Here is a 21886-nt window from a genome sequence, read left to right on the forward strand (position 1 = left end):
TTGTTCTTACCCTAAGGATAATGAAGCACTGAAACAAACTGTTGGAATAAGCAGTTTCTGTTTTTAAAAGGCTTTAGGACAGGTTACACAAGTACTAAAATCAAAGCGTAGGTAATATCCAACATAACATAAAGATCCATTTAAACAAATTAATGATTTTATGTGATGATTCATGCAACATGTATTTGTAACAGGAAGAGTACTGGACTTCTTTCTTCCAATTCCCTGACTTCAGAAAGACACTGAATACAAAGGGGTTTGAAGCACACTTGGCCAAAGCTGCATTCAGTAGCCTTAGTACAATTGCATGCCACAAGAAGCCCCTACCTCAGCTAGGTTGAGAGGAAGAAGTGGAGCTGAGGCAAGCACAGCCCCTTCATAGATGCACATACAACATATGAGCCTCTGTGTACTTATACTGCAATTCCTCTGGCAAAACTTTCATCATCTTTACAGCTCAGCTTATGCTTTCCCAGAAGGGGAGAAACACATAGAAACAAAAATCAAGAGAGAGAAAGCATGGTCTCTGAGATTTGAAAAAAAAAAACCTCTCCTTTTCCAACTTCATCATCTTGAAATGAAACCACCATAGGTGAAGCGGCGTCCCACTGTTACTAAGGGCTAAGCTTCTAGCAAGATTGATCAAGGATTCAAACGGTGACTCCAAAAGTACTGGAATCATGTTCCTTGAAAAAAAGATTTTTTTAAAAAGAATAGAAGAATATGTAAGCTTTTATAAAATCAGTTCCCTAAATGTGATCAGTCCTTTTTCTGTGAAACTCTGGAAAGAGAGACACACCATACGACTGATAAAGCATGTTCTCATGTGTCATGTAACAGAAAATTAATGCAGAGAACTAATTTCTACCACAGGAGGTAATTTTACAGGCTCTTCACAAATTTTAAAGAATAGTCTCGCAATCTCAGACCAAAATGAGGTCTAACAATTAGTATTGAGACTCAAGAGCTGAAGGAAATGATAGAAGAGGAAAATCAACTCATTGCATAGCATTTCACTAGTTTTTTAATATTCTCATTACATCCTAAAAGATGTCTAAAATATCTTTTTCTTCCTAAAATGTCTACAGATGAAACAGTCACAAACCCCAGAGCCTGAAAGCTGTAAAAACCATTAAAGGCAAGTGCCTATTTGGTGAAACTGATGGTAGCAGAATATCACCTCAGAAAAACATTGCTGCTCAAAAATAAGATGCAAGACACAAGCACAACAGAGTGAATTCCATAAACTAAACTATAGCATAGAGAATACCTAATTTGGATTACTTCATAGAACCAGCACATAAATAATTCTGTTATCACATCTTTAATGTAAGGAATGTGAGAGAAAATACTAATGAAAAGGCAGTATAAAAAGAAGTTTTGAAACAGTGGCTGCCATTAACTGTAACGTTAAACTAACTTCAGTGTCATTTGCTTACAACTTGCTCACAGTGTTGCCTGGAATATTACCATTTTTTACTGCTTAAAGCTTCATGGAAAGCTTAATGTCTCAGATACTGTTATAAAATTACTATAAAATTACTATAAAATAGGTGATTCTCTGTATTTTATCATTAGTTAATGCTATCAAAGCAATACATGGATCTACAGAGGGACCTGGACAGGTTAGAGCAACGGGTCAAGGCCGACTGTATGAGGTTTAACAAGGCCAAGTGTCGGGTCCTACACTTGGGCCACAACCACCTCAGGCAACCCTACCAGCCTGGGGCAGAGGGGCTCGAAAGCTACTGGAAGGAAAGGATCTGAGGGTGTTAATCAACAGCAGGTGAACATGAGCCAGCAGTGTGCCCAGGTGGCCAAGGCCAATGGCATCCTGGCCTGGATCAGAAATAGTGTGACCAGCAGGACCAGGGAAGTTTCTGTCCCCCTGAGCTGGGCCCTGGTGAGGCCACACTTCGAGTGCTGTGTTCAGTGTTGGGCCCCTCACTACAAGAGGGACATTGAGAGGCTGCAGCAGGGCCAGAGATGGGCACCTGAGCTGGCAAATGGTCAGGAGCATAAGTCTGATGAGGAGCAGATGAGGGAACTGTGGGTGTTTATTCTGGACAAGAGAAGGCTGATGGGAGACATGATCTCTCTCTAAAACTACTGGACAGGAACTTGGAGCAAGGTCAGGGTTGCTGTCCCAGGTAACAAGTGACCGGATGAGAGGAAACCATCTCAGGTTGCAGCAGTCAAGTCTTGATTGGAAATCAGGAAAAATTTCATCTCGGAAAGGGCTGTTAGACACTAGCACAGGTTGACCAAGGAAGTGGTGGAGCCACCATCCCCGGAGTAATTTAAAAGCCATGTAGCTGCGGTGCTGAGGGACACGGGTTAGTGGTGGCGTGACAGTGCTGGCTTAATGGTTGCACTCAATGATTTTAAGGGTCTTTTACCTAAATGATTCTGTGATTCATAAAAAAAATACATTTAAATTTTCAATTCAAGACAGTCACAGACTATTTCTGAAACTAACTGCTTCTTAGATTGAGTGCAAAATGTATGCATAGATATACCTCAACTAATAAAAAAACTACATACCTAAACTTCTGGAATCCTATGTCCAGTTTTGCTTTCCCAGCTCAAGACACTGAAATACAGGATAGAATTCCCTGGAGGGCTATGAAGATGATTACAGTGGTGGAACAGACAACAAAGTCGGGGGAGGTTCTGCTCCCCCTCTACTCTGCCCTGGTGAGGCCTCATCTGGAGTCCTGTGTCCAGTTCTGGGCTCCTCAGCTCAAGAGGGACAGGGAACTGCTGGAGAGAGTCCAGTGCAGGGCCATCAAGATGATCAGGGAACTGGAGCATCTTCCTTATGAGGAAAGGCTGTGGGAACTGGGGCTGTTTAATCTGAAGAAGAGGAGACTGGGGGGGGGGGGGGGGGGGGGGGGGGTATTAATATTTAAAAATATCTAAATGGTGGATGTCAGGAGTTAGGATATCCCTTTTTTCTATTTTAACTAGCAACAGGACAAGAGGTAATGGGATGAAGCTGGAACACAAAAAGATACATTTAAATATAAGAAAAAACTATGTCACTATTGAGGTGAGGGAGCCCTGGCACAGGCTGCCCAGGGAGGGTGTGGAGGCTCCTTCCTTGGAGGTCTTCGAGACCCACATGTACACATTACTGTGTGACCTGATCTAGATGACCCTGCTTCTGCAGGGGGGTTGGACTGGATGATCTCTAAAGGTGACTTCCAACACCTACCATTCTATGATTCTATGAATTTGAGAAAACAGGGTTTGTTTTGTCCAGAGAAAAGAAACCAAGTTAAGGAGAAATTTTATTGCTGTCTGTAAGAGTGGGGGGGTATAGAGAAGATGGTGCCAGACTTTACTTGAAGGAGAGGCACTGAATTCACTGAAGTTGACAGAAAGTGCAGTTGATAAGATCTAACCATTGCTAAGAGACACAAACAAAATGGAATTTCATCTCATTAATCTTTCTCTCCTGATTATACATACATTGAGCAATTATATAAAATTGCTCATTATAGGGTAAGTACAAATCGAATATGGTAGCAAACTCAATCTTGGAGAAGAAAAGCAACCAAAATACACAGCATGAAAATGTCAGAGGAAAAAGACAGAAAAGCTTAACTCAAGAGTTTGCCTATTTTCTAAGACAAGCCTTTAGAAGTCAATGACAACAAAGCAGTCGGAACAGCATTTGCCAATACACCCTTTCATTCTTAGCTCGAACCTGGTAAAAGACGAAAGTTAAGACTCAGAATTTAAAAGTAATTGGAAAATAATGTGTAGAGAAAGTGCACACTACCAAAGTTAAGTTTTGCCTTGTAGAATCTACCTACTTAACCAAAACTCCAAACATTTTGCTGCAATCTCACTGTGGTTACAAACCTGTCCTTCCATAAGAGTCAAGCTGTTAAATGCCTTTGTTGCCTCAGTCAACAGTCAAATCTCTGTTAATAACAACACATGCACCATACAGAACTGAAATGCTTTCCAGTTTCCAGTGCAACTGTTCACATTTGATACTTCAAGACATTTTCATTTGCACAAGAAATGAACTTCAACAGGGGCCTCAGAGTCACTGAACATCCAACCATCAGATGCTGTTTAAGAAGCAGAAACAAATCCTCTGCTTTCCCACAGTAGATATCTTTCTTTTATGTTTCTTTAGCAACAGATTGTTTCATAACAAAACCCTAAATGTCTGTCAAATGAACTAGTTATTTTCCCAGGGAAATCTTTGGTCTTTTACCCTATCTTGACTGTCCAATGTGTAGTTGGGTACTCATAATTATAACACAGCATATTACCTAGAACCTATTGCTTAAAAAGACAATAGATTTTTTTTAATGGTTTCTAGCTTTAAAATTACTCATGTGATTTTTTTCTCTGCTATGCAGCATTCCATATATTGCATCCTTCTGAGAAGATTTATTTTTCAATAACACATTTCTCAGTTCCTTTGCAAATAAATACACGTGGAAGCCTGAACATAATCACAAACAAATTAGCAAGTGTTCATAAATAAAAACTATACTAATAAAAAACAAATTTAAATGATTAATGATGATAGTTCATTGTAGCAGTAGCCTTAGTCATATTTTAAGCTTTCTGCTTGATTATTCTTGTGGTACTTTATTATTAGAACTAATTATAGGCAGTTATTGAGGTTCTTAAATAATAGTTACTTTTGCAAACAACTGTTGATGCCAAGAAGCTGCATGGAAATGTAATGCTCCATCCAACTAAAGTGTTCCTAAGGGAACCTTTACTGGTGTACAAAAGTTCCAGAACATCCAATATTCTCATAATCAAAGATTCATAATTATGATCAAGTCAAAGTCATCAAAAGCTGAACAAACAGAAAAGTAAATTTCAATAAGGGTCATCAGTGGTTTGCTGTCAAGGCCAGACAGCACATCAGATGAGATGACTCAAGGTTCTGTCCAATACATAATCATTTCAAAATTCTGATTGGCTACTTAGATGATAAAATTCAAAACCATTCATAAAATTTATGTATTTGGAAAAGATGTCTCTGTTCACAAACCTAATAAATGAGTGGAATTTAGGAAGATCACTTGAAGATCAAGAAATCTATAAATGGAAGTCAGGAGCAATTATTTAATCAGTTATGCAGGATCACGTGCAAAAAAGTCATTCAGACATGGAAGGTGTAGCTTTTCTTCTATAAGAAAACTCCCCTGAAGTATTGCTTCCAGTTTTGGATCACATGTGCCAAGAGAGTATAGCTATTCTGCAGAACAACATCCAGAATGTGAAAGAAAAAGTGCTTTGGAAAAAAAGTTGGCCATTAGGTTTAAATATAGAAAAGAAAAAACTGAGGAAAGGGCATACAGAAAAGGGCTTCAAAAAAAGGAAGAAAATGTTGCAAATAGGACAGGCTTCATATCAATCACAGAAAATAATACTGAGGCAAGAAAAGAATGTCTCTCAAAAAAGTTTCAAATGGAACATGATATTTAAGTGAGGCTGGAAGTCTCATTTTTTTAAAGGCTGTTAGGGCCGAGTTTAGAATACATTCAAGAAAATGACACAAAATGTTATAGTCTCATTTTGTTGAAATAGCAATTCTTTCACAGTACATTAGAAAATTTATATGGCTGCAATCAAACCTGAGGAGAGGAAAAGGAGGAGGAAAAGGAGTTTAGTTTTCCACTGTCATTCTCTGATCCAGCCCACTGCACGGCTACACAAATCACAGAATAATTTATATTAAAAAGGAACCCTGTGCTCAAAGTATGGAAAATATTGAAATTGCATCAGGTTGTTTAAAGCCTCATCCAGGATTTTTCAATATCTTCAAAGAGATCAATTTCACAGCACTTTTGGACAACCTGTTCCACTATTTGAGCACCCTCATTGTGAAAAGGATTTTTCCTGACACTTAGCAGAACTTAACTGGCTACAACTTGCTACAGACACCGCGTGATGTCTTGCTTGAAGAGTCAGATGTACCTTGTTGACTGCTGCAACTCTTGTGTTTTGAAACGCTTGTCCCTCGAGGTCCATCAGTTCTCCTGGACCCCTTACTCCAGAGAGCAGCCTCCTGTGCAATCCTGCATAACAATTCCCCAGAAGATCCTCTCCTAAAATCCAGAGTCACTATTCTGCTACTTACCTTCCTCACTGCCTTGGGAAATTAAACTCCATCATCTTGGAGTCACTGTAGACATCAAACCTCAGTCCTCCAACTGTATCATCGCTACTTGCAAATAGCAGATCCCACACAACACATGTCAAATCAAGCCATCCAGCACTTGTACCCAAAAAAAATGTCCTTAATATGCTCCAGAACTCTCCTAATTTGAATTCCATAGAATCATAGAATGGTAGGGGTTGGAAGGGACCTTCAGAGATCATCTAGTCCAACCCCTTGCAGAAGCGGATCCACCTAGATCAGATCACACAGCAACATGTCCAGACAGGTTTTCAAAACCTCCAGAGACTCCACAATCTCCCTGGGCAGCCTGTGCCAGGGCTCTATCATCTGAACAGAAAAGTAGCTTTTCCTTATGTTTAAATGGAACTTTTTGTGTTCCATCTTTTTTTCCATTACCCATTGTCCTATCAATAGATATAACAGAAAAACCTGATGCCCCTACCTCCTGATATCCACCATTTAGATATTTGCAAATAATAATGTGATATCCCTGCAGTCTCCTCCAGACTAAACAGCCCCAGGTCCCACAGCCTTTCCTCATATGAAATATGTTCCAGTCCCCTGATCATCTTGGTGGCCCTGCGCTGGACTCTGTCCAGCAGTTCCCTGTCCCTCTTGAGCTGAGGAGCCCAGAACTGGACACAGGACTCCAGATGAGGTCTCACCAGGGCAGAGTAGAGGGGCAGCAGAACTTCCCTCGACCTGCTGCCCACACTCTTCTTGATGCATCTCAGGATGCCATTGGCCTTCTTGGCCACGAGGGCACATTGCTCACTCATGGTTAGTTTATTATCAACCAGAACTCCCAGGTGTGTCTCTGCAGAGCTGCTCCCCAGTAAGTCAATCCCCAGTCTGTGCTGGTGCATGGAGTTGTTCCTTCCCAGCTGCAGGACTCTGCACTTGTCCTTATTGAACCTCATAAGGTTCCTCTCTGCTCAACCCTCAATACAGTCGAGATCCCGCTGAATGGCAGCACAGCCTCTGGGGAATCAGCCAGTCCTCCCAGTTTGGTGTCATCAGGGAACTTGCTGAGGGTACACTCTGTCCCCTCATCCAGGTCGTTGATGAAGATGTTGAACAGGACTGGCCCCACAACCCATCCCTGTGGAACTCCACTGGAAGAATATTTTCAGTTACTAAAGGAAGAGTCCATCCAGCTTCACTTGATTGAGAGCTCTGTAACAAATGCACACTGCATCTCCATTTTGGACTCTGTTCTTGATCCCAAAGTTTTCAAATTGCCCATCACTCACTATCTAATACTTCTTTGTGCACATCTTCATCTGTGCCCAATCTTCCCAAACAACTCACACCCACCTCTTGGTGCACCCTTTTCACCCAAACTAACTACTGTGTCTGAAATCCCAGTGACACCAGCGCTCTGCAACATTGACCTCCTCTACCACGTGCTTTTGCAAGTTCAGGTGTTAGCATCCTACATGGCCTCTCAGTCACACCTCAGAGCGGATTTGGTGATCCTAACCCATCACTTTCTCCTGCCCACATTTCCCCTCAGTTGCACAGTTCTACCAGCTTTGGGCTCCATCCTTCAAGGTACCAAGCCAGACTCACTAGCCTAGGAAATCTGCTGGCAAAGATGTTTTTACCTCAGTTCATCAGGAAGGTGACAAAATGTACCCAGAGTTAGAGGACAGGGAAAGACTGTTCATTAAGCAGCAGCAAGAATTATGACAAACAAACAAACAAAAGATAAGAAAACTGAAGGATAAATAACTTCTTAGCCAAACTTTCTCATGCTCTTATGAAAAATCCCTTCTGTCATCTGCACATTGATAAATCTTTGTCTATACTCTAAAGATAAGGATCACCTGTGAAATAATTCTCAACATATCTGAATTTCTGAAGTCAAAATGTAGATGCCATAGATCAATGGAATGCTCTCAAGAGTAAAAAAATCTATGGTGCGTCTAACAGAGTGTGCAAAGAACACATACACAAAAAAATTCATCACATAGCAGATCTTAACTCAAGATTTTGAAGAATTCAAATAGAAAACATCAGTAAAAAAATGAAACTTTTAGAGCACACAGCAAGAGACAAAGTACTCCAGAAACTTCAAAGGACACTTAGTGCAGGTGCCTTGACCCACAAGTCAGAATGCATAGAACTTCCCTGAAGAAAATAGAAATGTAGTTTAAACCAATTCTGAAGATATGAAGAGAAGCATAATTTGAAAATGTTAGCCTCCATGAGCTCCATTTGGTCAAATTCTGTGTTATAACAAAATCCAGTTGTTAAGCTGATATCCAGTGCCATCTAATAGATGCTGAAAAATGAGACAGCACATTCTTAATTTAAATCATCACAAAACAGCTATAATCTCAATGAGGCACTAAATTACATTACTCTAGAATTTTTCTTAATTGAAAAGGCATGTCAGCAAGCTTTCACAGAGCCACAGAATCACAGGATCTTAGGGGCTGGAAAAGGTCTATTTTCCTTATAATTTTGATTCTAACAAAGATGTTAAAAAATTGACTTGAATAACACTCTGTGTTGTTTTCACTTCCTGTCTTCAGCCCTCACAAAATGTATGAAAGCCACTCAAGTTTTACAATACTTTCACAGATCATAGAATCATAGAATGGTAGGGGTAGGAAGGAAGTTTTAGAGATCATCCAGTCCAACCCCCTGCAGAAGTGAAGCACTGAAAATCTCACCACCTGAAACTCTGATTATTTCAAAAGATAAAGCCATGGAAAATGGACTTTCCACTCTGGAAAATACTTCTGGTGCTCCTCAAGACATACACATACAGCCTAAAATCCTCATCTTTTTTGAGCTATTTTTGGCCCTGAAAGGGGTACATGTAACTTTTCAATGCAGTCAAATCTAATCCACACACTCAAAGTTTGTAGCCTTTGTTTATGAGGTGGTTTCACGTGGTACCATAGAATCATAGAATGGTAGGAGTTGGAAGAGACCTTTAGAGATCATCTAGTCCAACACCCCTGCAGAAGCAGGGTCACCTAGATCAGGTAACAATCAACACAGTAAGAATTAAAGGAATTGCAAGCTAAACAATATAGTCCTTCCATTGTAAACAACATAAGATTACTTGTTACAAAACCATTTTAATTATGTTCTCTAAAATCCACTGTTCTCTTCTTATGCATATACTTAGCAGTGAAAGGTTAGCAGGAGAGTTCAAGGCAGCTCAAAGACAGTAGACATCAATCATTCAAAAGGTTTTTGCAAAAATGCCTTCTCTATTAAGAAATATAAGCAACTACATCCCTTTGTAGTTATTGCAAATGCTTTTAATCTCTTGGCTCCATTTAGACTGGCTTCTGAAGGAAAATAAAGCTTATGTTAAGCTATCCATCCATTTCTTCATATGTCTGTCCATGGGTATGTCTGAAATAATCTCCACTGGCCAGCTAGAACATAAGAGGTTCCAAAGAAACATAAGGAAAAACTTCTTCCCTGTTGAGGTGAGGGAGCACTGGGAGGGGCTGCCCAGATGGGTTGTGGAGTCTCCTTCTCTGGAAGCATTCCAATCCCACCTGGATGAGTTCCTGTGTGACCTACTCTAGGTGGTCCTGCCCTGGCAGGGGGGTTGGACTAGATGATTTTTCGAGGTCCCTTCCAACCCTTAAGATTCTGTGAGGACACGTCTCAGAAATTTCTAAGTTTCTCAAATTTAGCAGAAGTGAGAGGAGGGTTGGTTTTTTTTAAAGGTTCACATTTAAATGCTGCTCTATGAAATGAAAGGATGACAAAGACTGACACTAGTTGGGATATGAAATATGGAAAACAACACACACGTTTTTTAGGCACACATGCAGTTCATTGCATCTCCTTAGAATAGTTCTAGTTCTAGGAAGAGAGAGAGTTCATAACACCTTAAAAATACAGAAACTGTTGCTTGTACTGGATTTTACACACGGAATTGATCCATTTTCTACTGTTTTTTCTAAGGTACTGACTTACCTGTCAGCTGTGACAAGTTTTGGTATCAAAACTGGATTTAAATACAGAACACAGAATGGATGGAAACAGCATTCTCGGTAACTGAAATTAATAAGAATGTCTTTTTACAGCCTGACAAAATTATTAACAACCATGATTCAATTCCAGCTATCAACTATGCTATCAAAGCATATTTGTATCTTTCCAGAACACAGAAATTTTCTAAGTGGGTTCTAGTCAAATATTGACATCTTTGCATCAACAGAACTCTTTCTGAAATGTTCTTTAGGGAGAATGGATAGAACCAGGCACTAGCAGCCTCATTTGTGTCTCAGGCCTTGCTTTTGACTAATCTTGTGCAGTTAAACTAATAATTAGTAATGAAAAACAATTTCAAGTCATTAGGTAAAAGTACAAAAAGACATCTCTAAAGATAAACCATGATTTGATTGCCACTCTTCTTTCCTTTTCTGCCACCCACTATCACATGAATTTGAGGATGATCTGAGTAAGAAATATAAATCTCCTGGAAGATGCTGAGTATCAACACATGGCTTGGGGGTCTGTTGGCTGCACAGAATGTTTCTCTGACGAAAATCATGAAAAAATGTATTTTTTGACAAGTCAAGCACAAGGTTTTTTGTGAAAATTATGAATTTTTCAGCAACATCATTGGTTTAACTCTAAACTGAATGTAATTTCTTTATTGATAATCATAAGGCACCATTTTACAGCATTTAGATTGATTATAGGGATGTCGTGTTTAGGAGTAATGCAAATCTTTTTTAAGACTTAAATAGGCTGCCAAAGATGAGCTATTTTACTAATTGTGTAAAGAGGACTTGGAAATCAATTATTCTATGTTCTGATTTGCTCAAATTCAATTAAATATAAAAACTCTCTAAATCCAGCTTCATGTATCTCTTCATGATTCAGTTACTTGGAGTGGGGGAGAAGAGAAAAATCTGACCCTATGAAACTACTACTCATCAATCCTTTCTGTACTTCAGTTCCCCGAAAGTTGGGGAAAACAGGGTTTGTGGCAGGCTCAATGACTCAGAAAAAGCCATTCTAGTAACACCCAAGAATCATCTAAATCATATAGAGCACAAAAAACCTTACACAGTCTATAATTATGATAAGCTTCGTAGTTCTAATTACTTATCAGTAACACTGATATAATGTGAGTTGAATTATAAAAGAAAATGTGTCAGGGCATCTATTTATATCTTTTTTTAAAGCAAATATTTATGAAAGGATATAATTTTCCAGCAAATCTCCAGCTTGCTGTTAATCTCCAGACCTCTTGCCTGTTGCCTTTCTTCTTCCAGCTGCTTTGCATTCGCAAACTGTGTCCCATCGGTGGGGGATTCTGGGAAGCTCTCAAAATTGAATTTGTCAACTTGGATAGCCATCCTGTAGCAAAGGGAAAAGAAAGGGGAAAAAAAAACCATAGGATTCTTATTATAACAGTTTTACATATACTACTTTTGCAGAAAATGCAGACCACTGTGAAACCAAGCACAACAGTATTAGTACATCTGTCTCAGTGGTATCTAGTCTACTAGATAGATATATATATAGGTATACTAGTGGTATGTAAAGCATAGGATTTATGCTACTGAAAACAGAAGTCTAAGTCTGTTGAAGATGGTAAGATTTTTTACAAACCACCAACCAAAACCTTAATGCCTTTGTGAGTGGTACACAAGCCACCTGTTCTGCAGTCACAACCACTTGACCTCACTGTGGTTCTGCAAAGGTTCCTCTGCTTCACTCTCAGTATGTAAACACTCCTGGTGTGACTTGGTGGAAAAAGCAACAAGACTGGGCCAAATGCTGATGAACATACTGTTTAAATTAGTTTCTCAATACCAAACTTTACACAAGTGATTCAAAATACTACACACAAATATATCTCCTGAAGAGGCAACACACTGCCTTTAAAAACTTCCTGACAAAACTCGGGAAGCAAAAAATAAAAACAGTACTTCCCTCTTGCTTAATGTAGCTTCATAAATTGCAGTCAATATTTATTTCAATATCATAGTATAATTCATTGGTAGTAAATGGTTAAATAAATCCTTTATTAAATGTATGGTGAGGCATAAAAGCAAATTAAATCAGACATATTACGCTATAATGCATACTAAATACTTGTATGTTAAACTAGAAACACTAATCTAATATATAAAAGGGAATTTAGACCTGCTCTCCTCACATGAAATGTGGTTATAGCAGATCTAATATACTGTGCTGCCAAAACAGCTTTAATTTCTTGAATCATCTGAAATAGAAAAATAATTAGGGAAGAATTAAAATGTATTGCCCTTGAGATGACTTTGCACAAAACGAAAACAGCAGATCAAGCAACAGCTTTGAAAACCCATTCATGATGAAACACAATCACAGACTAAGAAGAGGTGTGAGAAGGTCATTTCACAAAACCACAGTATTATTATTATCCCTATATCTACATGTAAAGAGGGAAATGTATTCCATAAATGTTGCCAAAAGGAAAGCATTAGTAACAAAAGTCAACAAGAAAGGGCTTTGAAATCCCCTCAGACAAGAAGAGGTTTTCTATAATTAGCATTAATTTAAGAGAATCTTGACCCTAAAGAGAAACTGGGAGGAAATATACAGCAATTACAAGAGTAAGGAATAATTAAGACCTTATGAAGTTTACTGTGGAAAGATGAATTCAAACACATTCATCATGTTTCACCCTGAGCAAAAAATTGACATGTCAGGGGAAGATGTTAATATTCCAAGACTACCTCCATCATTAAAAAGTACAAATTCTGAGACAAAAGGTGACACAACCAATGTTTCTGTAAGCTTTCTTTTCTTGCAAACCACATCTTTGCTGATCTTCACACGTAACAATCAAAAAAGGCTGAATAACTAATCTATTCCTCTCTAAGAGATGTTTTAGGTTTGGCTATTTTTTCTACAGCAAGAGATCATTAAGAGTTCTTCATTTGCATGCAAAGACCATCAACTGCTAGGCATATAAAAAAGCTAACATGAGATACTAAAGTGTATCACAGTAACTGCCTGAATCAAGCCAGAAACAAACATTGACGTGAGGAACACCTAGGTATGATCTGCAGAGTGGATTTCTAAAGAAATGTCAGGCCTGAAACTATAGCTAACAACATCAGTTCTTACTGGTACTGAAGACTGATTTGATTCTGCAAATGCAGGTTGAGTTTCCTGGCTTTTGCATTGGCAGTGCATGTTTGAAACAGAGATGGAACATCAGGAAATCATTTTTGCCTTTGTTTCTGAGATACTTCATCATTCTGTGGTACAAGAGCAGATGCAAACCCAGCACTTGATTTCTATAATATACACAGCACTGTTTACAGTCTCACCTAAATACTCACAGTCAGTGAGCATAATAGTTGCTTTTTGACAACAAATGATCTCAGTTTCTGAACAGTTGTATTTCGAATCAATCTCCCAAGACACCTGGAAAAGAGCTCTCATCTAAACATCGTGCCACACTTTTCTAAGTGAATGATGTATTAGAAAAGCATTCCTGCCTACCAGTATTTCATACATAACTGAGGGCATCCAGACTGCTTTCTTCTGTTATTGGATCATTACTGGTATTATGGCAATTTATTTTTTCTGGAAATGGAATATGTCTTTGAGTACTTATTTCCCCACTAGTCTACACTAAACCCACATGAGCTTCATGAATACAGCCTGGATTACTCTTAACAGTGGTTCATCGTTCAGTTCTGGTTAAAATAGCCTTTATTAAACTCCAAGGTATGGAACATTTTAGTAAATGGGGCTCCTAGTACACAGAACCTCTACTTACTTTTCACATATTTAAACCATGTTTTTATTTATACTGTATATATGTATTTGGCAGAGTGACATCTTGTGTCACATGAGAAGACACAAAACCACCCCCAACAACACATTCACCAGCTAGAAAGTGAAGAGGTCTGAACAAAGGAGAACTATGGAGAGAAAAATATCATGCAAAACAATATTACAGCTACAGGCAGAATGTATTAAAGCCACAAATGGAGATAAAAATGAAACTTTACAGTTACACTTGAAGTAAAGCCTGACAAAATTAAATCCCAGCTCTTTTACTTAAACATATATGCCTTTTATCATCAGTGCTCTGCTTTCTCTTGTGCTAAAAATACTTATGTCAAGTTCTGCCTCTGAATTTTTAATCGATAACGTTGCTTCAGTGTTTATTCTCCAGCCTATGGAACGTGTAGTAAATTGGAGTGCTTTACAGAAAAATCAAAACAACAACAGAAAAAGATATTGTAACCTAAATCTGTCACTCATCCTTTAAAATGTATCCCTACACAAACACAGCTTCTTCGCTGCACTTTTAAGATGATGATTTCTTCTGCCTCCAAAGAAGCATTTCACCAGTGAGGAATTAATGAATGGACAAACAATTCCCACAGTCAGTTGAAGGAGAAAACAGACAAGCTGGACATTGGGTTACAATCACCCATCAAAAAGGGATTTCTCCATTTTTAAGTGATCTGTGTATCACATGGGCTTTATCCTAAAAGAAAGAGAAGGCAGAGAAAGGCAACCTCTTGCCCATCGCTCAACTTTGTCACTGTGCTATGTGTCAAAATAATGGAACTGAGAGGTATTTTAGCTGTAAAAGTCTTTCTCCACTGAAATTGCTGCAGTAATCTATAGTTACTTTACAGCCTGTAACTCTTGTCAAGAGTTCTTTGCACTTCTTTTCTCATCAAATTTTCCCTGTTTGTCGTGATATACAAGAATCTATAGAATCTATAGCTAAAGAAGTAAAAGAATCACCAAGACAACTCAGATATTGAAATGGGTATTCCATTTATTAGGAACAGCCAGGATACTGATGGCTCATGTTGTGCAAAGGTAACTGTATACCCTGTACCTTGCCCTTCACAGTAATTGCACATCAGGGAAAACTGAAAAGATCTTAAACCACAAAAGTTTAAATATATACTTGCTTCAGGAAAAGAGACTAGAATTTTATTTTAACCTTCTTTGCCTCGTGGGTAGCTATTCAAATTTCCTACCAGGAGAGTTTTCAATAAATCATGAGATATTTGTACAAAAACACTGCATTATGTAAAAATATTTAATAGCAAATCCTGCAAACCACAAGACAGCTTTTGTTTCTCTCTGGCTAACCTTGCCTGTGTGGGAGGAGGGATAAAGTAACAACAGTTTTCATGAATAATGAAACAGTTGTCTTTTGAAACTACTGGGTTTTGTCATGAAACAAGCCCAAGCCAGTTGTGACAGCTACTCAGACAACCAAGCATTGTTACAGGGATGCAAATTAGTCAAATACAAATTAAGGGAATGAAGAGGAAAAGGTCAGCTCACTGGCAATGCTGATGATGTGTCTGCACGGTATGATCTCACGTCACCTGTCAGGACAACTTATAAGGAAAAAAAAAAATGGCAAACCTTCTGATGGTGCAGCAGACATTTCAATGACAGTTATCGAAAATCCTATTAAAGTAACAGCACACAATTATTAATGACACTGGATAGCTTGTTTCACCAATTCTCATAAAACAAGTTTCAACTTTAAAATGTGTAACAGAAAGGATGTTGCATCAAGGCAAAAAAAGTCCTGTAAATGGCATCACAACTGCTTCTGCACCAGCACCTTGCACATAGAATTACAGAATGTAGGGGTTGGAAGGCACCTTTCAAGATCATCTGGTCCAACTCCCCTGCAAAAGCAGGTCTACCTAGATCTGGTCGCATAGGAACATGTCCAGGCAGGTCTTGAAGACCTCCAAGGAAGGAGCCTCCACATCCTCCCTGGACAACCTGTGCCAGGGCTCCCTCACCCTCACAGTGAAATAGTTTTGTCTTATGTTTAAATGAAACACTTGTTTTGTGGCACAGGCCACAGTACTAAACCAGTGCCAGGTACAATTCACATCAACGGTTGCACAGAAGCGGCAAGTAAAATGAATAGGTGAAAAAATTCAGTAAGGGAGTTTTGCCTGTAGTGCTAAAATCTCCCACCCTTGTTCCTGGCAGGGGAGTGGGCAGGTCACAGGCATAACCTGTCCCCTAGAAATGTTTCTTGGCTCTTTTCACATCCTCATCTCTTAGAAGAGGATGAGTCTATAAAGCAAAATTAAATACATTGCACGCTTCAAATAAAACAGAGTTAAAAGCAGGCATAGTATTAAAAGAAAAACAGCAATCCAGTTAACATAACTAGATTTCATCTTTCATTAATTAAATAAAATACTGCTGCCTAGGTTGGAAGAATAAAACCTAGATATAGTCCTTATTCAATTATCTTTAGGAAGAAATGATGTAACAGGAACCCAGAAACTCTCCCTCACGGCTAACTTACTATTTAAATATTACCAGTTTGCAAGCTGTTTCCATAATGAAGCTGAAACAAGCCAGTTGGAGACTTTATTCAAGATTATGTTTCCTGTTCAGTCTCCTTTCTTACATAAAGTAGTCAGCAGAGACACAGAATCAGGCTGTATTGCTACCACTTATGCAAAATGCTTATATACATGAATAGTTCAACGACTTTAAACTTCAGGGAAAGCTAGAAGTGAGGATGATACTTTTGTTCTCACTTTCACAGGGTAAAATAAAATGCATCGAGACACAATCCTTCAGAAAAAGAGGAAACTTCACCTGATTCCTCCACTGTGAAATCTCAGTAATGATGTATTTACAACATCATGTCTCAGGTACACGTAATCCCACCCTAAATTCAAGTTCTGCAGCTCAAATGAAAAGTGGCTGAGTAGTGACACTTCAGTATATAATAATTTATAGGAAAAGAGGGACCTCAAGAATCAAATCTCTCCTGAGATACATACATATGTATCACTAGATGAAAATAAGAAAGTAATGCAAATTAACATACACCTTCTCTTTCCTTCTAATTGTCTCACTGTTTCAGAAGGGCAATCTATATTTCATTCACTACCATAAAATACAACTATAAAAATAAGTAGCTCGAGCGACCTATAAGTAATGATCTCTCCTCCTAGCCTAAAACTGACTCCATAAAGAAAAAGGATTGCTTTAATATCTGAACTATGCAGAGCAAAAGATAAATTTTTCCATTAATCTTGGAAAGGTCAATTAAATTAAAGAATTTGCATTTAGAACTTAATTATTTATTTAAAATAATTGAAGAGGAGATAAAAGTCAAACCACAGTGCTGAAGTCTGTAAAATTCAACAGCTTACATTTATCTGATCTACAGCGTTTTGGATGATAAAAAGTTAAACAAGAATCGTTCCACTGTATATAAAGTAACATTTGAAAAAGGAACAGTGTTAAGAGATAGTCAGCTACATAAGTCTTCTGCTTAAATGAGATTATACTATGCATGCTGAAAATCTACCTTCTTAATTCTTAACTCCAATCTGAAAACCATAAACTGGAAATGAAGGGGCAGAACAATCAACTTCCACTTGTATCTTTCTTCACTTGCCAATTTCAATAGTTTGGACTTCTGTAGCAATCATCCTGCAGCTAAACTGTTAGCTATTTATAAAAAGATAAACATAAAACAATAACTAATGGTAATAGCCTACTCTATAAAACCACCAAGATCTATAGGAGGCATAAGAGACTAACAATCAATAGTCATTCAGTCTGTTAGGAAAGCTAGAAAAGCTTAAATATGATAATACTTGAAGACTGAGTTAAATATCCTCCATTTATTTATCACTGCTAAACTATGCAAAGCTTGTAATCCTGTCATTTTCCAAAATAATGCCATACTGTACCTCCTACCTCCCAGGGGAATGTTCACAATCACAGAAATACGTTTCAAAAGATATATGTTGACATTCAGTTGCTCATTTGTGTATTTCAGTATTGCCTTTATATGGCAGAACACTCAAAAGAAAACATATGTAAATTAAAAACATGGAATTTTGTGCCAGATATAACAAACACGACCAAAAAACTTCATTCTACAGTCATGTCTAGTTATCATTCCAACTCTCCTAGCCTTCTCGGGAAAAGATTGAAAAGACTGACCACCCCAAAATATGAGGACACAACATAGAGTGGAACAAGGCAAACATTGCTGGTAGCCATTTCCCAGGTAGCCTCAAGAGAAAGAACCAGGCACTAATGTCTTGCAACCCTTATCTTCCTTCTGACTGCACACAACTAGCACTAAGGAATGGGAGGCAAAACCACAAGATATCTCTGCTTTTGGAACATTCTGAAGAAACTAGAAATGCTGGTAAGGAGCATTGTGATCAGGAATCACCAACAGATCACTTCACAGCACGGTCTCTGTCCTGTGGAGTTGGGTTGGTGTAGGACACCAAGACCCTCTGAGCAGTCTCACAGCTTCTTGTACATGATAAACATGGAGCATCAACTCATTTCCTCTCAGAGTGAGCAAGGTGGTCCATGAGTTTCGATTTACAGAGTTTACTTTGTAACAAGCCTCAGGAATAACGTTCACAAACATGAGTGGGGGCACAAGAAACTTGAATCGTGCTCCCTAAATCGTAGCTTCAATGAGTAAGCTTCACCTGAGGAGATGCACATGTCCACAGCAGTCAACTGCTCAGCATTGTAATAAAAGTTATACACATCTCACACATGTACATAAACATTTCACCTAAACCATATTTATGCATGAGAAGTTTATTTAATGCTTCATCCATCTTTAACATCCATATGTGTGTTCAGAAGTATGCTCAGAAACAAGCTGTGTTCATAAACCAAACTGAGTAATGCAGCAGCCTGAAAGACCACGTTGATCTTATTAATTCTTGTCAACAGTTACACCCTTAAAGTGGTGGCCTCAAAGCACTTCCCCTCTGCCCAGGAAACAACAGCTAACAAACCAAATCATTGCTTCTTTTGATTAAGTACACTCAGCCTCTAAAAGCCTTGGATCCCAATTCAGCAATATGCAGAGCTAGGATTGTCTTCACTTGTATCTCATCATGTTTCTGTTGATTGACCTTCACACATTTTGCCCCACATATTATTGTCTTGTCTGATTTGTCTGAATAGTGTATCAGAAAATGACCATGGCTTTAAAATGTCATGTTATAGAATCACAGAATGGTAGGGGCTGGAATGGACCTTTAGAGATCATCCTGTCCAACCCCCCTGCTCAAGCAGCTCCCACCTAGATCAGGTCACATAGGAACATGTCCAGGTGAGTCCTGAAGCCCTCCAAGGAAGGAGCCTCCACACCCTCCCTGGGCAGCCTGTGCCAGGGCTCCCTCGCCTCAACACTGAAAAAGTTTTTTCTTATGTTTAAATGGAACTTTTTGTGTTCCAGCTTCACCCCATCACCCCTTGTCCTGTTGCTAGATACCATCGAAAAAAGGGATGTCTCAGCCTCCTGACACCCACCATTGAGATATTTTAGCCAATTCAATTGCTGTGACTTTTATTTGGAAACCACTGTATCTTATCAAACAACTGCCCTGCCAGTTGCCCCCTTATTCAATGAGCCACGAGTTGGAGCTCCCATGGGAAAGGGCAGCAAAGCTAACTGACCATCAGCCTCAGATCTGAATGCCACAGCTAGAAATTCTGTATTTATTTAATTATTAAAATGGAAAAATACTCATTTTGGAGCAGTTGCCTGCCATGTTAACCTATCTCAAACCATTAGGGTGGTATAAACTAAACACTACACACGAAGGACTGTACAGCCCTGTTTCTGTGCCTGTCTAATGTTCAGGCAGTGACACAACCATCTTCAAAGAACTAAAGCAAATTTAAAAAAACACATTTAAATCTTCATCATGAGGCCCTGGTACAGGTTGCTCAGGGAGCTTGTGAATGCTCCATCCTTGAGAGTGTTCAAGGGCACGTTAGGAGCAACTGGTGTAATGGAAGGTGTCCTTGCCCATAGCAGGGGGAACAGAAGAGATGATCTTGAAGGTCTTTTTCAACCCAAACCATTCTGTAATTCTATGATTCTATGAAAACTGAACTAGATCAAAAAGCTTTTTACTCTTCTGTCCTATGGTTCAGAAGTAGTTTGAACATAGTGGTTTGAATTTTTGAAAGGAAAATTTCACCTGTGAGCAATGTCATGATCAAAAAGCTTTCACAGAATATGCAGATAGTGCAAAGAATGTCACGGGATTTTTTGGTGACACTAATAAAACAGCATTCCGTATCATTTTAATATACACAAATGTCTTGCATGGTAATAGATTTCTTCACTACATTTGGGGGAAGGGGAGGGGAGGGGAGGGGAAGGGAAGGGAAGGGAAGGGAAGGGAAGGGAAGGGAAGGGAAGGGAAGGGAAGGGAAGGGAAGGGAAGGGAAGGGAAGGGAAGGATTACAAATACAAGCTGTGAACAATCAACAAATGGTATCTGAGACAAAGATACTTTGGTTTTGATAGACTTCCTTTGTTATCAATGAAAGCACAGAGACCCCAGCAGAAGAGCATTTTTTAAATAAAACCCCCCAAATTATGACCTTTCAATGAAAAGTTTACCCTGAAGGTACCATTTCAAGTATGCTACTAAACTTCTTTGAAATTTTCATGATTTTTAAGAGCAAGAACTCTTCTTAAAATGAGGACTATCTTATCAGGGTTAGGGAGTTATGTAGTTTTTCATCTAAGTATTTCACTCATATCTACTGGAAGCAATGCTTTACAGACATCTAACTTTAAAGATATCTTCAGTGCTTAATAAGATGAGAAACAACTACTTCAAGTAAAAAATTAACTAGCTATCATTTAGAAGCTCTGATAATGTTTTAAAATACATAACTGTTGAAGGTGGGTTTTTTCAGTGTTTATTTTAACATAGAAATTTACAATGTCTGCTCATTCATCTAAACCTAAATTGTACTGACAAAGAAAAGAAATGTAATAAAGATTCTGTGAATCAGTTTCTTTGCAGGATTCCTTTATAGATAATAAAAGCTCAGAATGCGTTGCTGTCTAAATGTCTGAAAGACCATTTTTCCTTTTAAAAAAATACAAACTGCAAGGTAAAATTCAAAGGTACTAGAGTAGAAAACAATGAGTTGAGGTCTCTTTTACAAAAATTGCATCTACTTTTCACTGACTGACAAGATTTTCCTGACTATTATGAAAACATATGAAGGCATATCTAGATTTAGGCATCTCTTTCATAACAAATCCCAGTTTAGGAATCAGCCTTATTCTCTACTTTTAGGGGAGGAAAAAAAGCAATGTATCATCACTTCCAACTTACAAGAGAGTTGAAATTCACTTGTATGTAAATCACCAACATCTTTTTAAAACCATTCTGTCTCATCTGCTTCCCAGTTGTGCAAAGAAGTGAAACCCCTCAAACAAATACACAGAGAGGCACACATATTTACACACACACAGGATTAGGCCAATTTGACAGTTTACAAAACATTAAATAAACTATTCTTTCCCATCTAGAATGAACAATTTACCATAACAAATCCCACAGTCAGATTACCTCAAAATGATAGGCTATTGCTACATGATAAATTGTACCCTCTAATTGTGTAGTAGGTGTATAAACTTTCCTATCCAGAGCTGAGATATTCTCAATTCTTCTGATGGGCTAATTTGCTCTGAGTTATTCAATTATAGAGGTATAAATAAATTATAGGATTAATATTAAAACTGGAAGCATATATTATTAAAATGAGGTTTATCTATCCTATACTAAGCAATTCATACTGTAAATATACTCAGCAAAGATTACACAATCTGCTTCATTCTGAATCTATGTTTTTTACACATAAGATTTCCCTTCTTATTGCTTACTACTCTCCATTTCTTTT

At 38.3% G+C, this 21886-nt stretch overlaps 1 protein-coding gene across 3 annotated transcripts in view; it reads right to left on the minus strand.

The window, feature by feature from the left end:
• Positions 1–21886, minus strand: part of TRAPPC9 (trafficking protein particle complex subunit 9) — a 528840-nt gene that overhangs the window by 265790 nt on the left and 241164 nt on the right. For all 3 annotated transcript variants that reach the window (XM_061995017.1, XM_061995018.1, XM_061995016.1), the window contains one exon: positions 11362–11515. In XM_061995017.1, the coding sequence (XP_061851001.1) occupies positions 11362–11515 (154 nt within the window). The remainder of the gene's footprint in view (positions 1–11361; positions 11516–21886) is intronic.

Source organism: Colius striatus, chromosome 4 (genome assembly GCF_028858725.1).
Source record: "Colius striatus isolate bColStr4 chromosome 4, bColStr4.1.hap1, whole genome shotgun sequence".
In the NCBI taxonomy this organism is placed as follows: Eukaryota; Metazoa; Chordata; class Aves; order Coliiformes; family Coliidae; genus Colius; species Colius striatus.